Here is a 19,902-nt window from a genome sequence, read left to right on the forward strand (position 1 = left end):
ATCGAATAACTCAGGAACTGGCCGAAAAAAAGGCTTGGTAAAACTTCCTCTAATCAGTGACTTGAATTGGACTTGCAGTGCTCTTTCCTTGGGCATCTAGTGCCATGGACAGCACATGCCACTTCTACTGAACTACACAGGTGATTTACATGAAAGGAGGTTGAGAAAAATTGTGGAAGAGAAACTTGGAGAAAAATAAACTGGGTTCAGGCCAAACAGAGGTTGTCAGGATCAGATTTTCACTTTAAGACAAATAGTCAGGGTGCTTAAGGGTCAAAGCTGTATAACTGAGAGACCTCCACATAGCCTTTAAAGAAATGTGGAGAACCGACCAGGGCTTCTGACCTAATGTCCAAAGAAATTCGATTTTATCCTGCTCAAGACTAAATAGTGATCACTTCCAATTTCAAATCCTCTGTACACTCTGGTGTCCTGCACCAGGGAGAAAACATCACTATCAACAATAACATAGTCAATGAGACTTTTCTTATTCCTAGCCTCTTCTCTCCATTCTGAATATTTAAAGTAGTTAATTTGAAAAATTATTGAATGAGCTAAACAATGGTACAAAATATCTACAAGGAACATATCATGAGTACACATTCAGTACTGGAGATAGAAAAGCTATCAAAAATGTGGAAAGGCAACAGAATTACATAATATAAGACCAAAAATGCTCAAACATGCAGGTATAGCCATACAACGCTCAACAAAGATATATTCAACAACTTCATTATTTAGGCATTTGGAATACTGTCTTCTGTATTAAAGGTATCTCTGGAAGAATTTCTTACTCATTTTCTGTTAAATGTATGGGTTTCTTCTATCAATTGTTGAACCATCATTTGTAGTTTTTCATTTATTAGCTCACTACTGCCATCTGATAATTTTTGATTGTCATATGTCAACCTAGTAGAAGTTAATTTCAGTGCCATATGCACATGGGCTTCCTTAATAGCAGAAACATGAGATTCAAAACCATCATATTCTTGTACTATCTAGGTACATACCTTCTTTCATATAGAATTAAGAAAATAGGCTGTAATTTCTCAGTAATCACTAATACTGCTTTTATTATGGTGTAATTCCTCCATAATTTAAATGACTGTTTTTTTTATTAGCTGCAGTTCTTAGCTAAAAGTATGGTATACAGTTAGCTTTAAAAGAGCCTGAGTAACAAATGAGAAGTGGTTTAAGTTTCACATCACCTGTTGCTCCACATATTAGAGTGATCATATGGTCTGTAGTTGCTTTAAAATCTGAAACTTTTCTTTCATCTTGGGGATATAAAAGCTTAAAAAGGCAACTACTTCCAAATCTGTCCTATTTCATCCATATTAATCCCCCCCCCTCCCTTCCCCCATACACTTTTCTTTATTTGGGGTAGCCACCTTCTACTAGAGCAGGAAATTCTGTAGAGGTCTGAAGATCATTTGCAGCTTTATCTGTATGCATATTATTATTATGTGACACCTCCAGGGAGTCCAAAGACTCATCGAGGGAAAGTGTGCCAACAGCATTGAATGATTGAACCCTTCCAACTACTAACCACACTCAAACTTGCTTAACTTTTTGAGTGAGCCATTAGTAACAAAGGCTCTACCAATCGACCAACGCTATGAATTTTGGTACATTTTTTAAATTTCATCCACAGGTAGGTATGAATTTCTTGGTGATTACTTGGTCTTCCTAGTCTTTTAAATAATTAAATAAATTATCTGAATTGCCACTTGATTGACCATATGCCACGTCTACCAACACATTTAAATTTTTCTCCATCTTTCTTTATAATATTACTCTTGATAAATGCTGCCTCAATAATATCAAAACAATTCTGCATAACTGCTTTCATTGCATATGTCTGATTTAAAATTGACTTTATAGCTGACTGTGCCAATCCAAAATGATTTGCCACTTCACTTTTATAGTTACAAGTTTCCAATCTTTTTATTAAGTCCGTTTTAGTTTCTATATGATATGAGAAGTAAGCAAGTGAGGGAGCTAGTGCCTGTGGTTGGAACAAATGATTGAATCTCCTGACATTCTCCTTAGCAAGATAAGGAGAATATCAGGAGATTACCAAGGGGAGTAAAAGTCAACAGTGTGGTAAGAAGAGTAGTTTGTGTGTTGCCCAGGTATGACAATTAACAAGTTGTAGCAAAGATCTTGAATGGAATGTTAGAAGAATTGGGTGAAGAGAAAAGAGTGCAGTTTGTGAATGAGTGGGATGAGTTTGAGGGATAAATGGAACTGTAAAAGGGTGATGGAGTGCATTTGAATGGTTTGAAGAGAGTTATCTGGAAAAGCAGATGATGGAAGTCAGAGATAATGTAGAGCAGGAGAGTAGACCAGGTAACACTGATGATATCATGAAAGACGAGAATGTGAGAACAGGAATGCAAGTTGGATAAGAAAACAGGGCAGGTAAGGGAGACACACTGTAAGGAGAGTGGATTCTGAAAGTAGTTATGAATGCATGTACAGAGGATGGTCAGCCATAGGAATGGAAAGATCTGGAATACATGGGGAATGGGTGAGTCTAAGGAGGATATGTGGGACAAAGGGTAAAGGTGAACAAACAGGAGCAAATGTAGTAAAGTAAGGAACAACATGGATAGGATTAGTTATAGACCAAGAAATAAATTGCTATGCTTATTTACAGATGACAAGTATCAGAAATAAGGGAGATGAAATTGGTATTGATTGAGTTTATTTGCCCAAAAATAGTTGGAATAAGAAAACATGATTGGATGAAAACGATATCTTCATGGCAATAGAAATAGAAGAATATGTGAGGTAAGAAAGGCATGTAGGATGGGGAGTGCCGCTGACGATAGTAGATGAATTACGTCCACATAAGTATGAAATACAAGGGGGAGGGAAGCAGCAGTGGTTTTGAAGCAGTATAGTATGAAGTGAAAGTTGACAGAATGAAATATTTGGTTGGATATTGTAAAGGAATGTAGAGGGTGGAAACAAAGAAATGTATAGGCAACTTGGCTTAGCTAGTAAAGGATGATTATTATGGATGATTTCTATTACATCAATGTTGAATAGAATGAAGAAACAGCAGGAAATAAGGAAAATTAATTTCTCAAGTTTTTAAGGGACAACAATCTTAGGCAACATGTGACAGAGTACACATGAGGGTTAAGAGTCTTAGATCTGATTATATCAGAGGATGTGATTGTGAATGGAGAGTCTAATCTCCCCCCAGTTGCTGAGATAACCAAGAAGCGATTACCTGAGTTGTGGCAGTCATATTAGAACTTCTATGAAGAAGGGATATATATGTAACTACAAGAATGGTGATTAAAAAAAGAAGAGTCGAGTGGAAAGGATGCAGATGTGCTGATTGAGGCATTGATCAAGAGCTATTTAACAGCAACAATGTTTGAGTATGGGGGGGGGTGCTTAAGGGTCAAAGCTGTATAACTGAGAGGAGACCTCCACATAGCCTTTAAAGGAATGCGGAGAACCAACCAGGGCTTCTGACCTAATGTCCAATCCTCACCTTCTCGTGGTGCACTCTGTTGGGTATCTACTTGGATACTGAATGAACAAGGATGGGCTGGCAAATTGTATTCTTATTTGTTAAACCAAAATAAAAAAATGATGGTACAACATGACAAAATTTCATGCCGGCTGGGGCATCGCCCGGTTAAACAAGGGAACCAGGACAAACAGCGAAAAGTCAGCTACTGGAACAAATCTGAAAACACACCCCAATTCAACATCACCAGAGTTAAAGATCGGTATTATCAACATAAGAAGCCTGAATAGCAAAGAAATGGAGCTAGCCGAAGAATTAGATAAGTAGCAGATCGACATAATAGGGGTGACTGAAACTAAAAAGACAAAAACTGGTGAGATCTTTCTGAGCAATAAATACAAAATGTTATATTCAGGAAATGACAATCAAGGAAAAGAAGGAGTAGCCATAGTATTCAACACAAAATACGAGGCTAATCTTCTTGAATGGCAGGCAGTGTCAAGTAGAGTGATGTGAGCAAATATGTGGGGAACTGGACAATGAGACTTATTTGTGCCCATGGTCCCATAGAAGGTTCTACTAAAGAAGTGGAAGAATTTTTTGAGGCTTTAGAAAAAGCAACTGACACAATGAAAAAGGAAAAGTAGGTCCTTGTTGGGGATCTAAACAGCAGAGTAGGAAATGATTGTGAACCATACAAAAATATTTTGGGAAAATTTGGAGAAAGACTGGTTATTACTAACAACCATGTTCCAATATAAAAATGTGCACAAATTCACATGGAGAGAAAAGTCTCATTGACTATGTTATTCTTCATAGTGATGTTTTCTCTCTGGTGCAGGACACCAGAGTGTACAGAGGATTTGCAGTTGGAAGTGATCACTATTTAGTCCTGAGCAGAATAAAATTGAATTTCATATTGAAAAGAATAACATGTAAGAAAGTTTTAAAGCAAATAAAAGTTGAGCAGCTCTCAGATGTCAACTGTAGACTAAAATACACAAAGATTATTGAAGAAAAAATGAAAGAGTGTGAGAACAGGAATGAAACCTTAGAGATTCAGTGGCAAACTCTGAAGAAAACATTGATTGATTCTGCCAGAGAGGCAAGTGGTGAGGTTTTCTGCAAGGATAGAAAAATTATAACTCCATGATGGACAAAGGAAGTTAAAGAGGCAGTGAAGGAAAAGAAGAAAGCATATCAAAAGTTCCTGGCAAATAAGTCAGCTTGTGCTCTTAGAGAATACAGAGACAAACGTAAGAAAGCTAAACACTGTGTAAAACTAGCTAAACAAAAGTCATGGGAGGACTTTGGCAAGAATATAGAAAATAAATATCAAGAAGGTGGCAAAATATTCTGGAGGTTGTTGAAGAAGCTTAGGAATGGAGGAAAGAGTGCTGTAAAAGGAGTTAGAGATGATAAAGGTGACATGAAAACAGGAGAAAAAGCTATCCTTGAAGTATGGAGTAATTACTTTGAAAAACTGCTAAATGAAACAAGCAGTGATGACAGCACAGTGATAAAAAAAACACTAACCAGGCATGCAGTCAGGAATACATATCCATACTTGAAGTTAGAAAAAGCCATCAAAGGCTTGAAATGTTGAAAGGCAGCAGGAGTAGATGATATTTGACCAGAAATGCTGAAGTATGGTGGTATAAAAGTCTTACAGTGGCTGCACTGCATAGTTCAGAAAGCCTGGACTGAGGGACGAATTCCCGATGATTGGAGTAGAGCTCTCATAGTACCAATATATAAAAAGGGAAATAAAACTGAATGTGAGAATTACAGAGGTATTTCCTTACTGAGTGTTCGTGGCAAGATCTATGCAAGTATACTTGAGAAACGATTGAGAAGAATTGTGGAAGAAAAGCTTGGTGAAGAACAAGCTGGATTCAGGCCAAATAGAGGCTGTCAGGATCAGATCTTCACTTTACTACAAATAGTCGAGAAAGCATGGGAATATAAGAATGATCTGTATTTAAGTTTTGTCAATTTGGAAAAGGCATATGACAAGGTGCCAAGAGAGAAGCTATTCAATACGTTGCAGTTATATGGTGTCAATGGGGCATTATATCAAGCAATACTTAGTCTTTATTTGAGTTGTAAGTCAGCAGTTAGAATTGAAGGAAGTACAGGAAGATGGTTTAATGTTAAATCTGGTGTGAGACAAGGATGTACATTACCCCCTCTGTTATTCATTATCTATATGGATCACATTATGAAGGAAAGTTGTATTAAACATGATATCAAAATTGGAGATGTTAATGTCACCTCTTTGCTTTATTCAGATGATGTTATACTTCTAAATAAATCCGCTACAAGTCTCCAAGATTCTCTGACTAAATTGAATAACTGTTGTAATAGATATGGTATGAAGGTCAGCAATAAAAAGACAAAGACAATGAAAATAGTCAGAATCATTGAAAATGTCAACTGTGTTGTGAATGGAACAAGTAAAATATTTCAGCTACTTAGGCACGATTTTTAGTGAAGATGGTAAATTAAATATAGAAATAGACAACAGAATCAGTAAAGCTGGTATTGTGGGAAGTCAATTGAATAAATTCATATGGAATAAGAGAGAAATTAGTCGGAACACTAAATTAGCTGTATACAAGACAGTGTTCAAACCAGTTTTAACTTATGGATCTGAGAGCTGGGTCAGAAGTAAAACACTTGACCAAAGACTAGAGACCGCAGATATGAGAGTCCTGAGAAAGATTATAGGCTTGAACAGATGGCATCAATGGCAATATCATATTAAAAACGAGGATATTAGTAAAGAACTTGACATTGTCAGCATCCAAGAAGGTGTTAGCAGAGCTAATCTCAGGTGGTATGGTCACTTAAACAGAATGGGCGAGTGGAACACTTGTTCTCTGCCAACCAGGTTGGCAGGAAAACGACCCAGAGGAAGACCAAGATATAGGTGGATTGATGTGGTACAAAGTGCCTTAGACGATAGAAATATAAGATCTGATAATGTTGGAGTCTTGACAACTAACAGACTGATTTGGATGAAAATTGTAGATAGGAAGTTAGTAATGATGTAATTGTTTTCATGTAGTACTATCATATCCTGTACACCCCTTGAGGGTACATGGCAGGAATTTGATGATGATGATTAAATATCCAGGATATCTTTATCTTCAGTTTTTATGTTGTCTTCATCATCTGATTCCTTTTGTAGTACTCTTCTGAGCTTCATCAATAGCATCCAGAACATTTTATCACCTTCATATTTATCTTCTGTATTCTTCCCATTTGTCTATGAATTTGTCTATTTCTTTTGGACACTTTTTCTCTCCATGCCCATTTCTCTATGAAAATAAAAGCACACATTGACTTACTTGCCATGAACATTCAATGTGGTTTCTTTTCCAGAACACACTACTTCTTGAATCCTGATATTCTCTGTTATTGCAGACAACTTCACTACTTGCTTTTCTTGCTGAATTAGTTGATGTTTTCTTCAGGACTATTTAAAATATGAAGAACTTTCATAAGAACTTTTCAGCTACATTTAGGAAGTTATTCTCTCTTACAGAGATGGTTTTTCAGAGATTGAAATTATAATTTCAATATACAATAATAAAAGACTTTCTGTTTCATTATTTTGTATTGCCTTCAGTAATATCAAGTTTGGATTTTGGTTCATTCTTTAGATATCTGTTTATAAGTCTGGTTATTATTAATGTAAAAATGCTTGTACGTATTATTTTACATGTTATACATTCCGCACGTGGTTACATATTTTCTTATATTCACAATTGTCATTTAAGGCTCCTTTGAATACTGAGGAAACTGTTCATCTAATACAAACATTTTATATATGGAATAATACTGTGCAAATATTGTTTTTGTTAAGACTTTTGCCAACTAGTCTTCTTTAGAATTGCGTGTTTTTTGTCAGCAAGCTATCTATGCTGTATTTACATTTCAGCTTACATTCACATGATCGCTAAATTTAAAAACTTTGTTTGATTTTCATATATTTCAGAGGTCAGTATTCATATAAACAGATAATATATATTGTACTGATGGTTCATAGTAATTTATTAATAGTATTAACTGTCAATACAATATTTTGTCCTAATGTTGTAAGTTTAAAAATTGAAAAATTTTTCAACTCACAACATCTACCATTAAAAAATTGTCATGAATGATCACCACCAACACATAATGCTTGTGCACAGTTGCGCTGCTGGGATTAAAAATTCTGCTGCATTTATTTTTTATATCTGAAGTTTAAGATTTCTTTTATTAATTTTTTAAAAGAAAAATTTTATATTTTAAAATTTCAACTATAAAAGCTTAGTGTTGACTCAGTATTGTATCCTTCCTGTTGTGCATTTTATTTATTTTTATTTTTTTTAATTATATTTTATGTTTCAGGTCTTCGACATTTTATTAGAGAGATTGAGTATGATGCAACATTGTGTGAATATCATTATGCCACTTTATATATGGATGTGCCAATGAGTCATGAAGATATTTGTCAGGGTAATGTTACTTATGCTTGTTTATTTTTTTGCATTAAGAGTTAGTTAAACATAATGAAGTTTAAAAAATTTGAAGAAACCAATGATAGCTAGCCAGTTGCCAAGTCTTAATTCAATCAGAGCTAAGCCAAGACTTTTTATTATTATTTTTTAAGACAAAAAGGCTAAATTTAACTTGCTAAGAACTTAATCCTTTATCCAAGTGTAAGCAGAGTTTGCATATTAACTAACTAGGCTACTCACTTCCTATCAGAAGTGTATGTTGCTATGCATAATGAGAAGGGTCACTATCCAGACCAGTTTTGATCTTTATTGAAGTCTCATCAGTGGGAGCGAGACCCAGAAGAGATACCAAGGTTGAATTAATGCAGAACTCATATTTCCCATATACAAATAGTAAGCTACATGTTGTAGATTTGTAGTAGACAACTGCTGCAAGTAGTAGTCTATATACAAGTAGCCTAGTCATGAAGATAAAACACTTCACATGCAAACTTTGTTTGCTTACATTTGGAGAAAGGATTAAACCAGAATATAATTTCTTGGAAAGTTTAATTTAATTTCTAATCAAGTGGGAAAACTTAAAAAAAAAAATAATGGCATCCTGCCTGATAACTGTATTCAGTTTGTTCCCAAACCCACAGAATACCATGTTAGCATAAAATATAAACTACTAATGCCTTTGATTTCCTTTGAGTAGGCGAGGCCATTTTTGCTCCAACTTTTTTGAGACTGAGGGGCAGTTTAATCTCCATTGGAGGCCAATTAGAGATAGTTGGTCCAAGACTATCACTAACAGTATCTGGCATCCAGTGAAGAGAAAGGCAAGTGCTGCATCTCGTGGTGCCTAATTTTAACACTATATATTTATTGTCTGAGATAGTGTGGGTTCTACGGTCGGTTTTCTTGAGTTTACAGGACGAAAAACTTGAAGTTCCTGGGGGGAGGGCGCTTACCCATGATATCAACTAACTCGGGAACTGCTGGTTGAAGAAAGGCTTAGAAAATGTTCCTCTAGTTGGCGACTAGATTTGAACCTAGGTCTTCCTTTGGGTAATCAGGTGCCGTGGAGCACAAATGCCTCTTCCACTGAGCTACACAGGCTCTTGCATAAAATATAAAGAATAACATTTTTAAATCACATAATTTTAATAAATCACAAATGATGAAGTATTTAATAATGATAATGAACAGAAAAAATATATTTGTATTGAAGTGTTTGTGTTCTTATGTAGTGTTCCAAAGTAAATCATAAAAAAAGTAAATGTATCTGTAAAATCAGAATAAGGAATTTTTGATATTACTTTTAAAAGTTGACATTCTAAATCTATGTGTTGACTTGTTCTTAAATAGTTTTTTTATAAGTTTCAATTTGAAAACTTTGCAGTTCAAAACTATTATTGGTAGTTTTAACAAAATTCACAACACAGTTATTGCATAATTTGGAAAGATCTGCTAAATGATGCTTAGACGATCTCTTGGTATAATTTTGGGAAGGCAAAATTAAAGGTAAGTTTTGGAGTTTGATTTTTAATTCACTTCCATCCACATTGGCATTATCCCTATCAGATAAGGCAATATGAATGTCTTAGCAGCAGTTTCGAACTGTTTTTGGATTCATTTCATGAATATCATATATGCCTTAAATAATATTTGGAAAATATTAGTTTATCTGTGTAGTGTTGTAAGATTTTTTAAAGAGCTGATATTATTGTGAGGCTAATCGAGTAATAACAAAAGAAGCATTTGCAGGTGTAGAACAATCAAAGATGCACATGTTGCAGAATTGAATAAGGGCACAAAATATTTGAAACAGAGGGCATAATATCTTAATTATGCCCTCTGTTTTATATTCAAAGGTGAACAATTTTTTGTAGTTGTAATATCCTGCCAGGTCATCAGATTTTGCCACTCACTCTCTAAGATTTCCTCAATAATATTTGTTTGGATGTTTGAATTTTGTTTCAGTAAGGAAATACCATGAGTAGATGTAATAATTAAAATTATAATGATAAAAATTATAATGATAGAATAACTGATGTAAAAATATTATTTCCTTTAAGCTTACACGGTGATCCGAATGCATTTTTGAAAATTATGGAGACAACTACAGTGTTTGAATAAAAACTTTAGTTTAATATAACTAAAATCTATATTCAACGTTTCGACCTTTATGTCAAGGTCATCTTCTGGAGCATACAACTATACACAGAAAACAAGCTACACTACAATCAAACTGGTTTGTTAAAGATAGTTAACAAACTATCTTTTTTAAAGTTTGTTAAAGTTAGTCACCTGAACAAACAACACGAACACATACAATTTACCATCGAAATCGAAAATCAAAATTCACTCCTGTTCCTAGACACACTAGTCACACGTCTTCCTTCAGGCAGTCTATCCTTCACAGTCTACCAAAAACCGACACACACTGGCCAATTCATACCATCACTCATCACAAAAATATGGAGTCATTAACACCCTTAAAAACAGAGCTACAAAAATTTGCTCTAACCAACAATTCCTGAAACAAGAACTAAAAATCATCAGCGACACATTCATAAATAATGGCTATAACAAAAATACTATTAATAAAATACTCCATAAAACAACAACAAAAACGAATCTAGATTACAGTAAAACCATAGCCATCCCATACATTAAAGGGTTATCAGAAAAAATCAACAGAATCCTATAACATTATAACCTCAATGCTACCTTTAAACCACCCACTAAACTTAAAACCATATTCAACTCCTCTAAGGATCCTCTCCTCCCGTTAGCACATCCTGGAGTCTATTGCATCCACTGCACCTGTAACTTAACGTACATTGATGAAACAGGACAATCCCCATACGCAAGAAAGAACACATTAAATATAACCATTACGGTGAAGCCGGCCTCTCAGACCACGCGCCCAACACTTTACACCAAATCAACTGGAAAAGCACCCGCTCTTTACACCACACAAAAACCTGGTATGAAAGGAAATTTAAGGAAGCCTGCGAAATCCTGATAAACCACCCAAATATCAACAACAAAGATGGCATGAAAATTCCAAGGATCTGGATGGCACACATTCAGCCTACCTATAAGATCCAGCATAAGTCAGGATTCTAACCAATCTTTAGCTAGTATTAGAAACCATTCCATACCAACTGGCTGGAATGTACAAGTATAATCATGATGTTAATATATGTATATAGATAGATACTTGTTGTTGCGCCCAATGTATTTCTACAACCAACAGATAACACTAATAATAGGACTCTAGCGTTGATGTATAATTTTTTTTTTTTTCCACCAGAGGTCAGGCCAATAATTGTTGTAGCGGTTGGTCAGTATCGTTAACAAACCAGTTTGATTGTAGTGTAGCTTGTTTTCTGTGTATAGTTGTATGCTCCAGAAGATGACCTTGACATAAAGGTCGGAACGTCGAAAGTGGATTTTAGTTATATTAAACTAAAGTTTTTATTCAAACACGGTAGTTGTCTCCATAATTTTCAAAAATGCATAAAAATATTATTCTATTTGTCTAGAAGAACATCAGTCTTATATTTAATACCTTGAACCTGAACTTTCTGGACTTGCAGACATGCCATCAATATTAGACATGGAGTTCATTGAAACAAGACAAGAGTCCTTCACAAAAGTCGGTTCCTTATGGAACGGCTTTATAAAGAAACATGTGAAACTTTACTTCACTCTTCTAACTTAAACAGATCCGATGGTTTATGTCTATCCCCTTTGTGGGAGATAATACTTTATAAATCAGCTAATCTTTCCTAACTTTTTTAAATTGTGTGTGTGTGTGTGTGTGTATATATATATATATATATATATATATATATATATAATTTTTTTAATAAGTTAGGATATTTATTGACTTTTTTTAGTTATCTTACATTAGCTACTTAGGTGGCAACTTTTGGAATTGTCAGTTATTATTTAATTAGCTTTATACATGTACTGAAGATGCGGGTGAAAATTCTACTAATAAATGATATTTTTACGTGAGTTATTCCATTATTATAATTTTAATTATTATGTTTGAATTTGTAGTTTACATCTGAAAGTTGTTCAACTTACTGAGTACATATTGGTCTTTTGAATAGAGATACTTATGTTTATCCTACACAATACTAGGTAAAGGCACTTCCTATATCCTATCCTCTGTATACTCTTCTATCATGGACCACTCTGAAAACATCACTGTTAGTCAACAGAACATAATCAGGCTTTTTTTTAATGTTTTGTGTATGTTCTCACACTGTGAATTTATACACATTTTTATTGCTTTGAAATGAGGTGCTATTATGTCTTCAGCAGAAATTTGGGAAGTACTTGCCATTATTCTTTGTTCTGTCATTTTCTCCAGCTTTTTCAAAACATTTCTGTATGCCCTGAATTTATTACCTATTCTGCTGTTCATCTGCCTCTGATGACTTTAAGAATTCCTCTACTTCTTCTATATTAGGACTTTTCATGATTCCATAGGCACAAATAAGTGGCATATCCAGTTTCCCATTTTGAAATTTGCTTGCATCACTCTACTTGAAACTGGTTCTCATTCAAGAACTTTATCTTCATGTTTAGTGTTGAATGCTACAGATAATTCTTCCTTTCACCTGTCCCACCAAGGGTATGGATGTTTGTGAGTGTCCTACTAACTGTTTACCATATGTACTGCTGTAACCTGTGTCCTGGTGCAGTATGTCTTTTGATGTCTTTGCACCAAAAAAAAATCAAATCAAATCAATCCTTTCACCCGATGCCTAGTACCTTAATAAATCATGTTTTCGAGTCTGGTGGCTAAATGGATAACATATCCCGTCTTTCTGACCAACAGGCTGTAGTGTTTGAATCTCACTGTGGCATGGATGTTTGGGATGTCTTTGATAGATGATTTTCACCATCCTGCTTATTGGAGACTTGAAGACAGTTCCATATTTGATCTCTTGAGTGAAGTTTCTGAATTATCTGACTTTTAGCTGATCCCACAATACTGTATTGTGCTATAGGTTTACGACCATTCACAAGTAGGATAAACATTACAAAAAAAAACAAAATTGCTATCTAGAAAGATGTCTAGTGCACATCTTCATTTCTGAGGAAGTTCTTCCAGCAGTAACTTTTCGCTGATAAAGCTAATGGAGAACCTCATATATAAATGAGTAACACCCTAGCTGGCATATCTGTCTATACCATTATAATGTAGACTGAGTCATGTTGGCAGCAGTTGCTTCTCCTTATTATATTAGGCTCAATAGCCTGTCATGTGGCCAAATAACTTGGCTTTATAGAAAAGTGACTAATGTTATGATAGTGTAGTTCTATCTACTTGGTCTGCTTGTCTATTAATTGCATGTATTCTCTGCCAGTTTGTCTTGGTCATCTCTTATGAGACCGGCATGTGAAAGTCCTGATAAATGTTCTCTAGACTGGATTCAAACCCGTGATGCCACCCAAAGAGCTTAATCATTACTTACTGAGTATGGAGACTGAGGTATAGAATAGAATTTGGTTGGCCGAGTCTCCAGTTGCCACACCATCTTGATTAACCAGAAATGCTAGATTCCTCTAGTGTAGGGATTGGAGATCAGTCAGTTCTCTGCAGTCTTCTCCCAGTTATTTAGCATTGACCATTAAGTGAAATACATTATACATTAAGCCCACAATTACGTGCATTAAAAAAAAAAAAAAAAATTGGTGAACACATCTTCAAATGTTGAAAACACAGTATACTAGCTTCTCATTCGGTGGGTGCAGTTGTTTTGGTCACAATGTGTAGCTTTTTTATTACTGGAAAACATGTTTAATAAAAATATAAATCATTAATTTTATGTGGCTTGTATCCGTTGCACATGTATCAAGTGGTCTTTTTTAATACTTTATTGAGAAATGCCATTTGAAACCCATGTAACTTGCAAAACTTTATGAAGAACTGGGAGTGTCTCAAACCCTACAAACACTCAAATGTAGTTGGCTAAGATAAAGAGGTTGCTCACCAATGATCTGATTTAGTTGTTTATTTAGTAACCAGTGTATAGTGAAAATTTGTTTAAAAATGTGTATTTAACAGAAAAAAAGAAATTTATCATTACAATCTTCCAAAAATATTTCTTGTGCAGGATAAACAAATATCTTTATGATAAAAAAAATTATTCTTTACCCCCATATCCCATAACATATAGAATTCTTCCTTGATTAATATAAATGGTAGGATAGCAAAGACTTGACTAAAAAAGTTTTCTTCTCCACATATGGGTATGAGGCTCTGTTCCAGAAAATTCTGTTTATTTTCAAACTTACACAGTTCACTAACTGGACAGCAAACTTGAATAACTAAATATGTGGACTTTGGGTATTAGAAACCTCTTTAAACCAGAAGCATCAAGAAATTTACCCGTGAAAGTTCAAGAGTATAAGGTGGACAAGCAACTTTTTAAGAAATTATGTTAATTGATAAATGACTCTTTTCAAGATTAGAGAATGTAATGATTCACTTAAGCGTTGATGGTTATTCAAAATAGTGCTTCATGGTATAAATAGCACCAGAAGAACAAAATAAATAATTATTGAATCACTAATGTTTTTCTGGATTTCAAACCTAGATCTTTAGAACAGAAATGACAGCTATGGTAAAACACAGAGCACTCAGATTGCTAGAGAAGCAATTCATGTTTTAAGCAAAAAGGAATGAATGTCCTATCAAGACATCCTCTCTGGACCAGATAAAAACAAAGTTAATTTAGAGAAGTTATAAGAATGAGAGACTGTTTTTAGAATCAACATCAGCTGCAATCCTCTAACCTCAATAAGTTAATATGGCTACAACACGGACACAAGTCCTCAACCATGGAAGATTGGGGGGGGGGGAAGTAAAATGAGGCAGGATTTATTTAATTTTGTGAAACAATAATAGCATTGTACTGCACAATATCTGAAAAAGAGAGCAGCTTCTTGATCCTTGGAGGAAACATTCTGTCCACTATGTGAATAGGGGTTGAAATTTTTTTCACTTGGTTATACTATAAGTTAAAGATGCCAAGAAATTAGATTCTTGGTCTCACCCTTTATCCAAGTGTAAGCAAACAAAGTTTGTTCGTTAAGTACTTTCACAACTGGGCTACTTGTATATAGAGGCTAATGACTTCCCATCAATTGCCTTAGTATCCCATAATGTAAGGCACATATTACAGACATGTATAATGCTATGCATTATGGGAAGGGCCACTACCGAGACTAGTTTTGACCTTTATTTAGGTCTCATCAGTAGGAGCCAGACCTAGATGAAGGTGAGATGGATCTCTTCATCTCATCTCATCTTTAACTTATAGTGAAAGGGGGATCTTTAACGAGAAATTATATATCTTCATAATGCCCTTGCTTTGATTAGAACAAATTGTCATTAATGTCTGATGTTCTTTGGGGAAATTGTTCTGAAGATCAGGATTTAAGAATTTTAATTAAGTCATAAAAATTAATCAGAAATTAAAATTATAGTAGTATAGTATAGCACTTGCCCTTCCCAGTTTGATTATTGCATACTAAAACATTTTATAAATCATAAGATATTCAGACTACAAAACTCAGAAATTAATATAAAAATAATAAAACTAAAATGAATTGAAAACTGGTGGCATGCAAAACCTAAGACAAATAAATTCCTATAAATACTGTAAAGTTGAGTAAGTGAACTTTGTGATAAGTGAGTTATATAACACAGTGGTGTTATATAATCATTTATGCCTATATTTTCATTTTGGTAAATTATGTGACTACAACTGTGTTAGGAATAATTACTTTAGTTTCCTGGTTTTTCGACATTCATATTAAGGTCATCATCTGGAACACACACACACACACACATATATATGTAAAGACAAGTTAGATTAAATTTCGAAAAATATGCCAAAGTGAAAATGATTTGATCAACTGTTGTTCTGCTGGCCTGACCTCTAGTGGGAAAAAACTACATCAAAACTATATCATATTTATAACATTATCAGAGAACAAATTCATATAAATACTTTTAATAGAGCAAAATTGGTGGCCTAATCAATAATTTAACGTAAGTGTTTGTTATATTAAAGCTAAGATCATAGATTAGTCCTAATTATAATTAACTCTTAAACCAAAAGGGTCTATGGATAGAATATGTGCCATCCATATTTTTGGCTTTTTTTTAGACCATCATTATTGTTAAGATTAGGGTGGTTGATGAGAATTTCACAAACCTCTTTAAATTTATACTCATACCATGTTTTGGCGTGATGTAAACCGGTGCTTCCCAAACTTATGGATGTAAAGGCCCCCTTGGAAAAATTAAAATATTTCACAGCCCCCATTGGAAAAAAATCGTAATACAGACATATATTATTTATTGTATTTATATTCAATATAGCCTGTGTAGCTCAGTGGATGTGGCGTTTACACACCACGGCGCTTGGCCGTACGAAGGAAGACTTGGATTCGAGTCTAGTCAGCGACTAGAGGAAATTTTTCTAAGCCTTTTTTCGACCGGTTCCCGAGTTAGTCGATCTCTGGCACGGGCTAGCGGGTTTTTCGTCCCGTAAACGCAAGAAAATCGACCTTAGAACCCACATTATTTCAGACATTAAATATATATTGTGTTAGGGTTAGGGACCACGAGATGGCGGCACATTTGAGCCGTCTCTCTTCACTGTGTACAGGTTAATTAGTGATAGCCTTGGGCCATCTATCTCTGATTGGTACCAGTGGAGATTGAACTGCTCCAAAAGTTAGATAGGGCTAAATGGCCTCGCCTACTCCCCGTATACGGGAATAAAAAGGCGTTAGTCGATTTTTTTTTTTTTTCTTTATATTCAATACAAAACATACACAGCGAATATCGCAAAACTCAAATGCAAATATTACATTTTTAGCATCTTACATACACATTTGACATGGCAGACTTAGTCATAAAACATTTAAAATTTGTTTTCATTATTTCATGGCCCCCCTCAACAAAAGTAACGGCCCCCAAGGGGGCCACGGCCCACAGTTTGGGAAGTGCTGATGTAAACAACAGTGTTACATCCTGATAACTTAAGAATGTGAAAATTTCAGTTATCATGATGTAACAAGAGAAGAAATAAAAACCCTGTATAAATAATTAAGTAAGCAAGCTTGTTCCTAAGCAGATATCATTAAGAGCCTTTGAAAGTAACGAATACACAAAATTAAAAGAAAGAAAATTATGCTTTCATCCACGTGAAAAATATAGCTGAAATTGTTTATTGAACTAAATAAAAAAAAAGGGGGGGGAATTTATTACAGTTGTGATATGATAAAATAAATTAAGTAAAGCAAAGAAGATTAGTCATAGGATTTTGTACATGAGAGGCTAGTTTTTACACTTGAAATAAGAGATTAAAGATTCAAGTTAATTCTTAGAAAATTTTGGAAAGAGGATTAATCTAGTATAGATGCATAGAGGTTAGCTTAAACAAAAAAAACTAAAGCTCAAGAGCATAATTCCCGAATTGAGACTTTGTCACGTGTCAGTCGCGTGCACATGGACCACAGGATGTTTTGGCAGAAAAATGCCACTCTAATTGGTCAATGAAATCGGCTCCAGTAAAGGGGAGAAGAAAAGAAATTCAAGAAGGTGCCAGTAGGGTCATCGTATAAAAGGGTTAGGAACACCCCCCCCCCACAAGGCTTATTTCCTCAGAGTTTTTCTTTATGAATCTTCGGATAGGGCTCACGCGGTTTTCCTGAGTGACGGGTTAGGAGTTTTCTCCATCCGACACAATAAGGAAACAGTGTGCGGGATTTCAATTCCGTGTGTTCCTATTGTAAGAAATGAGGGACGCTGCTTAGTTAAAAAGAGAGAAGATAATGTCAGTGTGTTGCATTGTCCAGTGATCGTAACGAGAGGAAGAAAATTCTATAAAGGAGTCAGTGCCCACGTGGTAAATTTCACAGCCATAGAATAGATGATCTTATGTATGTCCTTGATTGAAGAATGTAAGGTAAAGATTGTGAAAGCCCACCTTAGTGCCAAAAGAATTTAGGAGTGATAAGTTATAGCAGAGTTTGTCCTAGGAGGATAAAATATCAGAAAAAGGTAGAGACCAATGTAGAAGACCCCAAGTCAAAAGGTACTGTAAAATCTTGTGTCAATTCAAATCATATATAACTGTAGTCATTGTTCAATTATTGAACAGTAGAAGGGATTAATGAGAATTATACTAGGACTTTAGTACATGTCAATCTAGAATAAAAATGAGCTTGTTACTATTAATTAATACGTATTCATGTGCTTAGAGATTTATGCACATACATTGTATTTTAATTAAGAGAGTTTTAAAGGTCAAAAGTGTGTATTAGCTCAGCGAAAGGATAATTTCAATCCATATTGTCTTAGTGAGAAAATTAGAGTAACTGATTATATATGTCCTAGAAAATACAGAATTGTAGCGTGATCAAACCAGTAAGGGGTTAGACAAAGGATCAACTAGTTCTAGGATTATATTTGTTTGTATGTATAGAATCTGTTATGGCGATATGATCACAATTCTCATATAGGATCTTAACCTAATACTTGTGTTTAGCTAGTGAAAATTTGTATTATATATTCTTAGTATTGAATTGAGTTTTATTTGATAAAGGATGAATTGTACAAGTTTAAGAGTTCAATAAACTTTTGTTCATTGAAAATACAGTTGTCTGAGATTGCCGCTCAATGCACCACTTGTAACAACGTACGAACCTAATCATGCTGGGGTTGGTAATTGCTCCTTGTTTTTGAATTTTATATCTTAAACTAAATGTCCTGAAAGGTGCAGTATAAAATAAATATTTAGGGACACTAAGGGGAGGAGAAGCTTGAATATTTGTATTTGGGTGATATCTCGTATATAAATAAGATTTGGACAAAGACAAGTAGAGTTTCACATGTAAGGATAGTTGAAAGCCTAATAATCGTAAATTGGGACACAACAACAGGTGCCTTTCCAATCAGTTCTATGTACAATATTCAGGGCATGATCAGAAAGAACAGATTTACCATAGATATTGAATTTAATATGCCGTTTTATGTTCCTTTTTTCAGATAGGAATTGTGCGTCCTGTTTGACCTATACAGGGCAAATTATATAGATGCGATGAATATGGTATATTCCAGGGTTGGCCACTGGAGCAATTGGATCCTTGAATAAGTTGAATAAGTTCTTTAATTTTGCAGGAGGTTTAAAGGTAGCATTAAGGTTGTATTTCTGTAGTATTCTGTTTATTTTATCTGATATCCCTTTAATGTATGGAATGGCTACAGTTTTATTGTAATCTAGTTTATTTTTGTTTTTAACTGGAGTCTTGTGAAGAATTTTGTTGATAATATTTTTGCTATAGCCATGTTTCAGGAAGATATTGCTGATAACTTTTAATTCATGTATAAGTATTTATATGTTGATGACACTTAGTTTCTGTGTTTGGCACTAGTAAGAGTGTTGTGTATATGCAGGGTGTCCCAAAATTCACGCAAGAAGTAATTTTGATAGAAAACACAGGTTTTTAATTAAAAATTGGAATTTCTTATTGATTCATAAAGTATACAGTATAGGGTTATGCATGGAATAGCATATTGGATAAATGGCCTCCACGGCTTTGCTGGCACATACGCACTCTTTTGTTGAAATTTTCCAAGACCGTTTTGCATAAATGTGGCTGAATTTCGTTGATACAGCGCTCCTTTTCTCCTTCAAGGCGTGGGTGGTCATGGGCTTGTTGGCATAAACCTTAGACTTCAAAAAACCCCAAAGAAAAAAGTCCAACGGCGTTAAGTCACATGATCTGGACGGCCAATTCTGATCACCAAAACGGGAAATTACACGACCAGGAAATTACTCATGCAGTAATTGAATTGTTTCTCGGGCT

General features: G+C 34.6%; 1 protein-coding gene across 1 annotated transcript in view; it reads left to right on the forward strand.

Moving 5' to 3' along the window:
• LOC150106898 (uncharacterized) overlaps positions 1 to 19,902 on the forward strand; it is a 94,928-nt gene that overhangs the window by 19,169 nt on the left and 55,857 nt on the right. The window contains exon 4 of the mRNA XM_090393501.1: positions 7,892 to 7,999. Within this exon, the coding sequence (XP_090249627.1) occupies positions 7,892 to 7,999 (108 nt within the window). The remainder of the gene's footprint in view (positions 1 to 7,891; positions 8,000 to 19,902) is intronic.

Source organism: Typopeltis vanoorti, chromosome 5, assembly GCF_054136105.1.
Source record: "Typopeltis vanoorti isolate ZY-2024b chromosome 5, IOZ_Tvanoo_1.0, whole genome shotgun sequence".
NCBI classification, from domain to species: Eukaryota; Metazoa; Arthropoda; class Arachnida; order Uropygi; family Thelyphonidae; genus Typopeltis; species Typopeltis vanoorti.